The sequence below is a fragment of the Cervus canadensis genome, chromosome 2 (assembly GCF_019320065.1).
Source record: "Cervus canadensis isolate Bull #8, Minnesota chromosome 2, ASM1932006v1, whole genome shotgun sequence".
NCBI classification, from domain to species: Eukaryota; Metazoa; Chordata; class Mammalia; order Artiodactyla; family Cervidae; genus Cervus; species Cervus canadensis.
This window is the reverse complement of record NC_057387.1, coordinates 23,060,382-23,074,075: the sequence shown is the minus strand read 5'-3', so window position 1 is coordinate 23,074,075 and position 13,694 is coordinate 23,060,382. Positions and strand designations below refer to the sequence as shown.

At 42.6% G+C, this 13,694-nt stretch overlaps 1 protein-coding gene across 1 annotated transcript; it reads left to right on the top strand.

The window, feature by feature from the left end:
* The first annotated feature begins 483 nt into the window (after positions 1–483).
* LOC122428582 (pre-mRNA-splicing factor SYF2-like) lies at positions 484–11,307 on the top strand. The gene is made up of 2 exons (XM_043448602.1): positions 484–531; positions 10,437–11,307. The coding sequence occupies exons 1-2, from the start codon at positions 484–486 to the stop codon at positions 11,046–11,048; spliced, it is 660 nt and encodes a 219-aa protein (XP_043304537.1). The 3' UTR covers positions 11,049–11,307.
* Positions 11,308–13,694: the final 2,387 nt, after the last annotated feature.

Here is a 13,694-nt window from a genome sequence, read left to right as displayed (position 1 = left end):
CAAAGTGACTTGGGCCTAGAACTTAGTGCATGTATGCATGTGTGCTAAGTCACTCAGTCATGTTCAACTCTTTTCGAGCCCGTGGACTATAGCCCACCAGGCTCCTGTGTCCATGGGATGGGCAAGAATAGGGAGTGGGTTGCCACACCCTCCTCCAGGGGATTTTCCCGACCCAGGGATTGAACCTGCATCTCTTATGTCTCCTGCATTGGCAGGTGGGTTGTTTACCACTAGCACCACCAGGGAAGCTTTGGTGAAGGCTGGCAAACTTTTTGCATTTTCCCTCTGAAATCGCCCTTTTATTCTGTCATTAATAACAGTGGCAGCAGTAGCAGCAATGATAATCATGAAAAGCAAACTCGTGCTCCACGTGGCAAACACTGTTTTAAACTCTGTGTATTAACTCATTTAATTTTCACATCCACCTGATGAAGTCATTACAAATATTATTCCCCTTTTTTAGGTGAGGAAGCTGGAGCCGAGATGGTTCCTGCTTTAACCACTGATTTCCCTGAGTCTTATAAATTACAAGTAGGATGACCACAGTGTAATATGATGACAGGGCCCAGCTCACAGGTGTTTTGTTTTGCTTTTAAATATTATTATCACTTGTTCTTAGGTACCTTGAGCCATCTTGGAGGAAATATTTGAAACTGGTGCCTGATCCGAGCATGGCTTCTTTCCTGGCATTGTGAGCTATTTGAGATGGTGTGTTCCACTGAATTTTGCATTCCACAATGGAATTGGCTCAAGCCAGGTGCCATTTTCCTGGGCACACTCTACAAGGTAAAACTTCAGAGTACCTATGCCCTTTGAGTAGAAGACATGAAATTTAACTGGCATATTCACAATTCTCTTCACGTAGTCATGTCAGATCTTGAAGGAATTCCCATTTCTTGAATGTTTTTGTGTATTTATTAAGAACAAAGCATGGTTGCACTTCCCTGGTGGTCCAGTGTTTAAGAATCCGCCTTGCAATGCAGGGGACCTGGGTTCAACCCCTGGTCAGGAAACTAAGATCCTACATGCCACAGGGCAACTAGAGAGCCCACGTGAGTGCACTGCTGAGTGCACACACTGGAAAATCCAACATGATGCAAGGAAGATCCCACATGCCACAACTAAGACCTGACGCAGCCAAATAAATAAAAATTTTTAAATAACTATTTTAAAAAAAAGAATAAAGCATGGGGAGTGTTGTCAGGGATACAGTGATGAATCAGAAAAGGGCTCTGATCTCATTTACAGTGCTCTGAGGTAGGCAGAGTATATGCAGATCATTGTAATGAGCAAAAGACATTCTTCCAGAACCAGTTCTGTTGTGGTTATACAACTTTTGGTACTTTCAATCAATTCAACTCAGACTTCTTTTGAATATCTACTGTGTGCGAGGTGCTGTGATAGATTCTGAGGACACAAAGGTGAAGAATATTCTGTTCCTGTCACCGTCTGTCGCTGCTGTAACTCAAGGCTGTGTGAAAACACTTCAGGGAGGCCAGAGGAGGGAAGGAATAACGCTGCCTGGTGTCGGGCTGTGAGGAAGGCTTTCCAGAGGGCCAACAGTTGAACTGGACCTTGAAAGTTTTATGGGACATCACTAGACCAGAAGAGAAGGAAGATACTTTTAGGACAGGAAGAAGTAAGCAGACCCACAGAGGCACAAAAGAGTATGGTGTATTTGGTCAATGTACTCTATGAGGCTGGAAAGAGAGTCTGGAACCCAACTGTGGAAGGCTCTTAATAGTCACAGTACAGGGTTTAGACTTTACCCAGTGCAGTGGTGGAAAGGAGGTGGGGAACCAGATAATAAATTGGGCAGTCTGTTACTGAAATGTGCCAAGTCACTTCAGCCCTGTCCAGCTCTGTAGCCCACCAGACTCCTCTGTCCAAGGGATTCTCCAGGCAAGAATACTGGAGTGGGTTGCCATGCCCTCTTCCAGGGGATCTTCCAGACCCAGGGATCAAACCTGCATCTCCTGCATTGCAGGCAGATTCTTTACCCAGAGTCACCTGGGAGCCCGTTCCTGAAATAGTCAACACTGAGCTTAATTTGATTCTGGTGAATGAACTGAAAAGCATAACAGACTTTAGAGTCAAAGGATCAGGCTTAAATCCCAATCTGTCGATTATAAGCCATGTGACCTTGACTAGCTTATTTAACCTCAGCTGTAGAAGGAGGCTAGTAAGTTTATCAGCCTTACAAGGTCATTATAACAAGAGGAGACAGGAGAGAAAAATGGTTTCTATACTGTCAAGCACTGTGTAAACTTTAATTGTTAATGTTATTTGGCACCAAAAAAAGAGATGCTGGGAAAGTGTCTGTTTAATATTTTCTCTCTATATTGCAGAGAATTCTTGGTTTTTCAGCAGTGTAAATACTAGTGGTTTGCTTTCCACTTGCCATAACACTCATGAGAGGTGATGCTTCTAAACTTGCATAAACAAGCACAAAAGGAAACTAGCATTCTCTGAGTGCTGTCCTGTGCCAAACACTTGGCAAACATCCTCTCATTTCACCTCCACTTTAACACTTAGAGGTAGTTATTGTCCCCATTCTACAGACAAGGAAATCAACGTTGAGAGTCAGTTAACTTGTCCAGACTAATGAGGACGTGGCCGAAGGTGGTTTTGTCTATGCTGCCATGTTTGTTCTGCCTGACTGTGCTGTAGAGAGCATAGAGTTAGTGTTTAAAATCAATCAGCCCACATCTCATTTCTCTGGTAAGTCCCCTAACCTCTCGCCCCTGATGAGGGGTCTCCTGAGATGGCCATGCTTATAAGACATGACTCCATGGTCACGGCTGATTGGACCACTTCTGATGCAAGCTGGACCCGTTACATTCCTCTTTCTGAAATTTGGAGTTGTAATACTTGGCACCTGAGACAATCACTGTGGGAACCAGGTGGGAAAGACAAGCCAAGTCAAGGCTTGAGTCTCTCCACAGTCTGGAGAGACACACTGAGAGGCAGGCTTGAGAATGAGCAGTGGTCTCCACGGATCAGAAGAATATGATGTCCTGGGAGGAAGACGGAACTGCACAAACAGGATCAGGGCCTGCACACCCTTTGCCCACAGAGAGCAAGGTGGGCGGAGGGCTAACTTAACAGCCCTCAGCGGCTGTCCAGTTTTCAGGTCCAATTCGCTTGACATCTTGACATTCTTACAATCTCCTTGTCTATTTAAACTAGATGGTCCTGCAGTCAGACAGCACCAATCAAGCAAGCACCAATCAAGCAAGAATAAATTCTTGTAGAACGACTGGCTAATTGGTGTATCTTCTATCACTTGTCTAGATGTTTTCACCCTGAGCATCACCTACTATACTTGTATCAATTTCACTGTAATTCTTTGGTCTGCCGTTTGGTCCTGGCGCCATAGTTCTGGAAGAATGAATAAATGATGCCTTAGAAATTACTCACCAAATAAAGGTGGCAAGATAATGGAGCAGAGGTACTGATAAGACCTTCAGGGGAGTGTTAGGTTATTTTAGATGGTCTGAATACCTGTGAATAAATTATACAATGTCTCTAAAATCCACATGGTGCTCTATTTCAATGTATTACAAAATTTAATTTTTGTTATAGGCTAGAGGTTTTGGTTCCACTTTTAATAATAACAGCAAAAATTTTAAATGGATGACTAACAAGGACCTACTGCAGAACACAGGGAACTCTACTCAGCATTCTATAACAACCTAATTGGGAGAAGAATTGAGAAAGAATAGATACATGTACATGTAAAACTGAATCATTTTGGTGTACACCTGAAACAAACACGGCATTGTTAATCAACAATAAAAAAGACAACTGCAATAAATTGGAGTTAAAATTAAATAAAAAAGACAACTCCAATAAAAACAACAACTCCAGTAAAAAAGTTAAAAGGAAAAAAAATAAAACACTAAAAGCCCTTTACATAAAGTAGAAAGGGCACACACAAAAGCAAAGAACAGCCTTTCTTGAGACTAGCAAAAAAGCAGTGATATTTGCTCAGAGGAAAAGTCCTGTAGCAGATTTTGAGTGTCAGGAAGAGGAATACCTTATGACCTTAAATACTATAGCTGAAAAGAACTGTTAATCCCATTCCTTTTTGAAGCAGAGCATTTGGAAATTCAAATTCCATTTGAAGCATTCTTTGGAAAGAGGGAAAGGCTTAAGCTTATGAGAGTAATTTGTCTCTGTTTTCAACTTTTATTTTTAATCTTGCTCCAAATTTTATTAGCCTTTTAAATGTGAACTTATGCTAATATAAGTACATGTGTAGTTTTGCTGCTTAATGAACATTCTATTTTGTGAAGGGAAGGCCTATCATTATGAAAGTGGGCTAAGGGGATCCAGAGGGTTTGCATATCAAAGCTGCAACCCAGGCAGCAGCTTTCATAGTCAGTACCTTGCCTGAAAAGAAGCGTCTCCTTTGGAATTGTTGACTTTTAGTAATAAAATGACAGTGTGTCTGCGTGCTAAGTCAATTCAGTCATGTCTGACTCTTTATGACCCTGTGAACTATAGCTCTCCAGGCTCCTCTGTCCAAGGGATTCTCCAGGTAAGAATACTGGAGTGGGTTGTGATGCCCTCCTCCAGGGGATCTTCCCCACCCAGGGATTGAACCGGTATCTCTTATGTCCCCAGCATTGGCAGGTGGGTTGTTTACCTCTAGCACCACCTGGGAAGCCCAAAATAACAGCAGATGTCACAATACCAAATGGACAATCCAAAACACTTACTTTATTCCCAGTGTGATTTTGAGTATGTGGAATCCTTGCTGGTGGTGGAGAAATGGAAAGTGCACTGAGCCAGGAGGCAGAGCACCAAGTTGCCTCCATCACTGCCACTATTTAACTTCTCTGAGTTCAGGTATTTCATTGATAAATTAGTGATGATAGGAGAAAGGCCCTTGGAAAGTCTTCATTTTCGAGGAACATGGGGTTGAATCTTCTAGAAAGGTTGTGGACAGGATAAAATCCCATATTTGACAGTGACTAGCATATTTCCTGGAGCAAAATGAGTGCTCCAACTCTGCTTGCTATTGTCCCCATCCCTTCACTCACTGACGAGGCTGCAGTAGGGCCCTGTTAACCAAAAATAACATCATCAGCAGCCTCTGCTGCTCGGCCTTAGCCCCACCACTGGTTTTCTGTCGCTTGGTGGGTAGCAGAGGGTATGAGCCATTCATGCTACCGGAGCAGGAGAAATCTGTTTCTCCTGGAACTTAAACACTTGGGAAGCAATTGATTCCTTTCCATATTTGAGTTTCAAAATAAAGTCTCTAATCTGGCATGCATGTGTGCTCAGTAACTTCTGTCATGTCTGGCTCTTTCTGACCCTATGGACTGTCGGCTGTCAGGTTCCTCTGTGCATGGGATTCTCAAGGCAAGAATACTGGAGTGGGTTGCCATTCCTATCTCCCAGGGCTCAAACCTGCATCTCCTGCATTGCAGATGGATTCTTTACCACTGAGCCACCATGAAAGCTCCTCTAATCTAGCTAGAGATCTAATTTAAAACTGGAATGATCAAGTGGTTCAAATGATCAATGTCTTCTATTTACAATAGCCAAGACATAGAAACAACTCAAGTGCCCATCAACAGACAATTGGCTTAAGAAGATATGGTATCCACCCACACACACATACACAAACTATGAAGTATTACTCATCCATAAAAAGAATGAAATATTGCAACTTACAGCAACATAGATGGACCTAGAGAATATTAGTGAAGTCAGAGAAAGATAAATACTATATGAGATCACTTATATGCAGAACCTAAAAATAGTACAAATGACTCTGTATGCAAGACAGGGCAGATTCACAGACACGGAGAACAAACCTATGGTTACCAAAGGGGAGAGAGAGGGACAAATTAGGAGGATGAAATTAATGCATACAGACTATCATACATAATATAGATAATCAACAAGGATTTCTGTATAGCACAGGGAATTAAGTCAATATCTCGTAATAGCCTATGTGCTGTGCTTAGTCACTCAGTCATGTCTGACTCTTTGTGACCCCATGGACTGTAGCCCGCCAGGCTCCTCTGTCCATGGGGACTCTCCAGGCGAGAATACTGGAGTGGATTGCCATGCCCTCCTCCAGGGGATCTTCCCAACCCAGGTATCGAACCCAGGTCTTCCACATTGCAGGTGGATTCTTTACCATCTGAGCCACCAGGGAAGCCCAATAACCTATAATGGAATGTAATCAGAAAATAACTGAATGACTTTGCTACACAGCTAAAACTAACACAACATTTTAAATCACTATACTTCGATCAGAAAAAAATCAGTGTCTGAGAAACAGAAAAGTCAGCTTCCCCAGGAATATTAATACTTAGAAAAGGAGGCACTAGCAAGGGTGCGCTCTGGTTTGGAGGGTATCAACCTGCAGATGGGATGTGGGAGTGGGGGCAGGAAGCAGAAAGGACGCCTCAACATTCCTTCATCAACTGCAAATTGCTTTGTCAGGGAGGATTCCCCACTCGGGATCAATAAGCAGTTCTCAGCTGATACTCTTTAAAGCCTAGAAAAGTGTGGAAGCAATCATACGGTGGGGGAGTTTCCATGTGGCCCCAGGCGTGCCGAGGTAGAAGAATGAAAGCTGCCCTAGAGAGCTTGAGAGGGAGGAGGGGAAACAGCTGTGAGCGTCTCTGGACGGAAGAAACTGGTAATAGATGCAGACGGGGTGAGAAAGAGAAAAGGAGCAGGAGACAGGGCAGCAGGAAACAGCGTATTTCCACTCATTTCATCTTGAGAACACAATGGTCTTCTTTAAAAAAAAAATTCAGGAACAAGTTCACACTATGAAAATTTCTTTTTAGCAAGTGAGTAAACAGGTTGGGTTTTAATTTTAAAAATGTAATTATCCACCTTTACTGCCCACTGTTTCATCAGTGTGGGCTTGATAGTACATAGTAAAGCTACAGAGTTGAATACTGTAGTAGACAGAGTTTAACACTGCATAGTAGTGGCAAAGAATCTGCTTGCCAATGCAGGAGATGTAAGAGATGTGGGTTCAGTCCCTGGGTCAAGAAGATCCCCTGGAGGAGGAAATGGCAACCCATTCCAGTATTCTTGCCTGGAAAATCCCATGGACAGAGGAGCCTGGCAGGCTGCAAAGACCGTGGGGCCACAAAGAGTCAGACATGACTGAGCATGTACACAAGCCACTGAAGTTAACTGGTGACTAGTTTAGGATGAAGCTAGCATTGGATGAAACTGAGCAAAGATGGAAATATGGTCTTCATTGCTTCCTCTCTATAGTGGGCTAGAAGACACTTCTAGCTTCTCCAAAGCAACCAAGATGATAGCAGTACATGTTGGGAGACTAAAGAAAGGTGAAAAGGGGGAAGTAGCTACCTCTTGCTGCTGCTGCTGCTAAGTCGCTTCAGTCGTGTCTGACTCTGTGCGACCCCATAGACGGCAGCCCACCAGGCTCCGTTGTCTCTGGGATTCTCCAGGCAAGAACACTGGAGTGGGTTGCCATTCCCTTCTCCAATGCATGAAAGTGAAAACTGAAAGTGAAGCTGCTCAGTCGTGTCTGACTCTTAGCGACCCCATGACTGCCGCCCACCAGGCTCCTCCATCCATGGGATTTTCCAGGCAAGAGTACTGGAGCGGGGTGCCACTGCCTTCTCCGAGCTACCTCTTACTGTGTTGTATACCTCCTTAAACTTTCTGAGTCTTTGTCTCCTCATCTGATAAATCAGGATAATAATACCCATGGGCTCATGAAAATAAGACTGTATAGGACATGTAAGAGGGCTTGACTCATAGTAGTGAAAGGGTTAGTTGCTCAGTCATATCTGAATCTTTGTGACCCCCTCCCCACCCCCCCCACCATGGACTGCAGCCCGCCAGGCTCCTCTGGACTATGGAGTTTTCCAGGCAAGAATACTGAAGTGGGTTGCCATTCTCTTTTCCAGAGATCTTCTTGAGTCAGGAATCAAACCCAGGTCTCCTGCATTGTAGGCAGGTTCATTACCATATGAGCTGCCAGGGAAGCCCTTATAGTAGTAGATATTGGACAGATCAATCTTGGTTCACTTTCTCTGGCAGATCACCCTGTTCTCTGGTGAAGCATCTGTTAACTACAGAAGTGCAATTCGTGTTACTTAAGGCAAACGGGGTGTTGGTGATAGAGTTGAAGTTTTCTTTTCCTGACTTCCCTCGAGTTACAAGATTTAATTTGTTGCTGTTCAGTCACTCAGTTGTGTCCAACTCTTTGTGACCCCTTGGACTGCAGCACACCAGGCTTCCCTGTCCTTCACCACCTCCAAGAGCTTGCTCAAACTCAAGTCCATTGAGTCAGGGATGCCATCCAACCATCTCATCCTCTGTCTTCCCCCTCTACTCCTGCCTTCAATCTTTCGCAGCGTCGGGGTCTTTTTCTAGTGAGTCAGCTCTTCGCATCAGTTGGCCAAAGTATTGGAGTTTCAGCTTCAGCATCAGCCCTTCCAATGAATATTCAGGATTGATTTTCTTTAGGATTGACTGGTTTGGTCTCCTTGAAGTCCAAGGGACTCTCAAGAGTCTTCTCCAACCACACAGTTCAAAAGCATCAATTCTTCAGCACTCAGCTTTCTTTATAGTCTGATTCTCACATCCATACATGACTACTGGAAAAACCATAGCTTTGACTAGATGGACCTTTGTTGGCAAAGTAATGTCTCTGCTTTTTAATATGCTGTCTAGGTTGATCATAGCTTTTCTTCCATGGAGCAAGGAACTTTTTCAGTCACCACCTGCAGAGCCCAAGAAAATAAAGTCTGTCACTGTTTCCACTGTTTCCCTATCTATTTGCTATGAAGTAATGAGATCCGATGCCATGATCTTAGTTTTCTAAATGTTGAGTTTTAAACCAGATTTTTCACTTGCCTCTTTCACCTTCATCAAGAGGCTCTTTAGTTCTTCTTCATTTTATGCCATAAGGGTGGTGTCATCTGCATATCTGAGGTTATTGATATGTCTCCCGGCAATCTTGATCCCAGCTTGTACTTCATCCAGCCCAGCATTTCACATGATATACTCCGCATATAAGTTAAATAAGCAGGGTGACAATATACAGCCTTGATATACTCCTTTCCCAACTCGGAACGAGTCAGTTGTTCCATGTTCAGTTCTAACTGTTGCCTCTTGACCTGCAAAATTCAGGCTAAAGTTGAAGAAAGTAGAGAAAACCACTAAATCATTCATGTATGACCTAAATCAAATCCCTTACAGTTATACAGTGGAATTGACAAATAGATTCAAGGGATTAGATCTGATAGACAGAATGCCTGAAGAAGTATAGACAGAGGTTGATGACATTGTACAGGGGCAGTGATCAAGACCATCCCCAAGAAAAAGAAATGCAAAAAGGCAAAATGGCTGTCTGAGGAGGCCTTACAAATAGCTGAGAAAAGAAGAGACATGAAAAGCAAAGGAGAAAAGGAAAGATATACCCATTTGAATGCAGAGTTCCAAAGAATAGCAAGCAGAGTAAGAAAGCCTTCCTCAGTGATCAATGCAATGAAATAGAGGAAAACAATAGAATGGGAAAGACTAGAGATCTCTTCATGCAAAGATGGGCACAATGCAGGACAGAAACGGTATGGACCTAACAGAAGCAGAAAATATTAAGAAGAAGTGGCAAGAATACACAGAAGAACTATACAGAAAAGATCTTCATGACCCAGATAACCACAATGGTGTGATCACCCTTATAGAGCTAGACATCCTAGAGTGTGAGGACAAGTGGCCCTTAGGAAGCATCAATACGAACAAAGCTAGTGGAGGTGATGGAATTTCAGCTGAGCTATTTCAAATCCTAAAAGATGATGCTGTGAAAGTGCTGCACTCAATATGCCAGCAAATTTGGAAAACTCAGCAGTGGCCACAGGACTGGAAAAGGCATTTTCGTTCCAATCCCAAAGAAATGCAATGCTAAAGAATGTTCAAACTACTGCATAATTGTACTCATTTCATATGCTAGCAAAGTAATGTTCAGTGCTCTCCAAGCTAGGCTTCAATGGTACATGTACTGAGAACTCCCAGATGTTCAAGCTGGATTTGGAAAAGGCAGAGGAGCCAGAGACCAAATTGTCAACATCTGTTGGATCACAGAAAAAGCAAGGGAATTCCTGAAAAACACCTACTTCTGCTTCATTGACTACACTAAAACCTTTGATTGTGTGGATCACAAGAAACTGTGGAAAATTCTTAGAGAGGTGGCAATAGCAGACCACCTTACCTGTTTCCTTAGATTTAAATTAGAAGGGTAGATATTTTGTGTTTCTTGCTATGTCAGAGAGTTGTTGGTTGTTGGGGGCTGACTGGGGTAGGGTGAAAGCTATTCTGATGTCTCTTTTAATCATACACTAGATGGTTGCCAGGCAGCTGAAACAACTACATTTTCTGGCATGGTTTACTTCTGCTGGCTTATAGACGGATAACCTTAGAGAGATTCTCAAAAGAAACTCAACAGTGACAAACACCAGGAAGTTGTTGAAGAAGATAAAAGACTTAAGTTACCTGCAAATTGGGAAGCCAAAAAAGCTCATTTGGAATGGGAACTACAGGAAGAAGAAAAGAAAAAGGAATGTGCAGCAAGAGGGGAAGACTATGAGAAAGTGAAGTTGCTAGAAATCAGTGCAGAAGATGCAGAAAGACGGGAGAGAAAAAAGAGGAGGAAAAACCCTGACCTGGGATTTTCAGATTATGCTGCTGCCCAGCTTCGCCAGTATCATCGACTGACCAAACAGATCAAACCAGACATGGAAACATACGAGAGACTGAGAGAAAAGCATGGAGAAGAGTTTTTCCCAATGTCCAACAGTCTTCTTCATGGGACACATGTGCCTTCCACAGAGGAAATTGACAGGATGGTCACAGACCTGGAAAAACAAATTGAAAAACGAGGCAAATACAGCCGGAGACGTCCTTATAATGATGATGCAAATATTGACTACATTAATGAAAGGAATGCTAAATTCAACAAGAAGGCAGAAAGATTCTATGGGAAATACACAGCTGAAATTAAGCAGAATTTGGAAAGAGGAACAGCCGTCTAATCCCATCAGGAACTGTTTAGAAGCTTGAGACTAGAGTGAAAATTTCTGCTAGCAAATTGAAGTTCTCTTCAGAGTTATACTGTAAACTAGAACTCCGTTTGTGCCCTCCTACCCAGCATTTAAAAATAAATGTTTTTTCTTAAATGTATACTTCATGTATATTTCCACATTTTTTGTGCTTGGATATAAGATATATTTCTTGTAATGTACTTGTTTTGTAAAAATCTACTTTGTATAAATTCTATTATTTTTCCATGTATTTTAAATGTGTATGACTTGAATCTTTGAAGCATTTTGGGTTTAAGGAATGCTGGTAGCATATGTAAACGCTGTCATTGTTACTTTGAATATTTCAATGAATTTGATGAAATCTAGAACTGGACTCGGGAACCATGTGGGGCTGTAGACTCCATAGCTAAGGATGGGGATGAGGAAGATGCCAGTGGCTACAGGAGGGCAGGAGCAGGCTCTCTATGCAGGGCTGCTTAGGACCAAGTTTAGGAAGTAGAATTGTGCTCCCATAAACAGTGACCAGGTATAGTCCCCTTTTCAAAAGGAGATATCTTGTGGAAGAGAATCCCTACTAAACATTTTATCATTTAAAATAAGTATTTGGGGACTTCCCTGGTGGTCCAGTGGTTAAGAGTCCGCCTTCCCAGGTTTAATCCCTGGTTGGGGAACTAAGATCCCATATTCTCGGTCGCTTCAGTCGTGTCCAACTCTTTGAGACTCTATAGACTGTAGCCCGTGAGTCTCCCATGTCCATGGGATTTTCCAGGCAAGAACACTGGAGTGGGTTGCCATTTCTTTCTCCAAGATCCCACATGCCATGGGGCAACTAAGCCCATGCCCTGCAACTGGAGAAACCCACATGCCTCAGCAAAGACTTAGCACAGTCAATAAATGAATATTTGTGTTTATACATTTATATTAATGCAGATACACACATACGTGCTTCCATTGCAAACATGGTCAAAATAATACAATGTGTCCTATAATAATTCAGTGCCTGTCTTTAATATTACCAACTTAGGTCAATCTTTGTTTCATCTTCATTTCTATCCACTTTCTATAACTCTCGTGTTATTTTGAAGCAAATACTAAATGTATAATTTCATCTATAAATATTCACTATGTATCTGAAAGATTAAAAAAAAAACTACAATGCTATTATCACAATAATAGTCCTATTTTAATAAAACTAAAGATTGAAAAAAAAAAAAAAGAAAGAAACTCAACAGTGTTGAGTATCCACTCCTCTTGGATACATTCTAGGCACTTTCAAATGCAATACCCCATTTGCTCCTCAGACAAACTCTAGGAAGTAATGTTTCCACTTTAAGAAAGGAAGACCGCAACTGAGAGACATTGATTTGCCTCCAGATATATTAAAATCAGCGCCTGTACCCTGAAATTAGCTAAGTACCAAGCCTGAGTTCCTTCTGCACTGGCGGAAGGGAAAGGAAAGAAAAAAGAGTAAGAACCAATTCTGTGGTGTTGATTTCAACTGCTCATTGCTTCCACTGTGCACATCTCTTCAGTGTTCTCAGGAAACCTCTGGAGGAATCCCGCACACATGGAATGATTCCAGCCACCACACAGCACATCCCTGGAGCTTCAGCTCAGGAGGTAAGTCCCAGCCCACTCTGCATGCCACGGCAGAGGCCACTCACAAAAAGGACTGTTTCAGAATTAACTTCATTTCATTGTGAGTTTCATTTCATGGTTGAGCAGATATGCCTAGGTTATATGACCACTCCTTTAGGGAGGAGCCAAGTTGTGTGGTGTATTATAGGGATGCTATTACTTTATATTATTGCTATTCTTAGAGTGATAAAAAGAAACCACCACTTCTCAAATAATTGCTGGCTGTTGACCAGCATTTTACACATATCGTCTCATTTAATGTCACAGCAACTCTATGAGATAAATATCATCATTCTCATTTTATAGACAAAAAAAAGTCAAGGAAGTTCAGAGGCTTGACAAAGGTCACAATAAGTGACAAAGCAGCATGCACACTGTCTTTTTAACACGCAAGCCTGCAGTCTTTCCACCTTATCGTGGATGCTTGCACGCATGCTGAGTTGCATCAGTCGTGTCCGACTCTTTGCAACCCCATGGACTGTAACCCACCAGGCTCCTCTGTCTATGGGATTCTCCCAGCAAGAATACTGGAGTGGGTTGTCATGGCTGTCTCCAGAGGATTTTCCCACCCAGGAATCGAACCCAGGTCTCTTGCATCTCTTGCCTTTGCAGGTGGGTTCTTTACCACTAAAACCACTTGGGAAGCCTTTCCACTTCATCATGGTCTCTCAGATAATTAATCTCTACATTGAAATGAGGCATGAAGCCTGGGCTTTGGAATTTCAAGACTGCTGTGCTTCTAAATGAAGTCCTTCCTCTTTAAAGTTAACTTCCAACCCCTAAACATCTTTGTTATTGTTGTTGTTTACTCACGAAGTCATGTCCAACTCTTTTGTGACTCCATGGACTGTAGCCCGCCAGAGTTCTCTGTCAATGGGATTTCCCAGGCCAAGAATACTGGAGTGGGTTGCCATTTTCTTCTCTAAAGGATCTTCCTGACCCTGGGATTGAACCCATGTCTCATGCCTTGGCAGGAAGTTTCTTGACCACTGAGCCACT

What these genes read in the sequence shown, in the direction of transcription:
- LOC122428582 (XM_043448602.1), top strand. Translation starts at nt 484, where the DNA reads ATGGTTCCTGCTTTAACCACTGATTTCCCTGAGTCTTATAAATTACAA. An exon ending in CTGAGTCTTATAAATTACAA is followed by an intron (nt 532 to 10,436) that starts GTAGGATGACCA and finishes GGATAACCTTAG; the next exon opens with AGAGATTCTCAAAAGAAACT.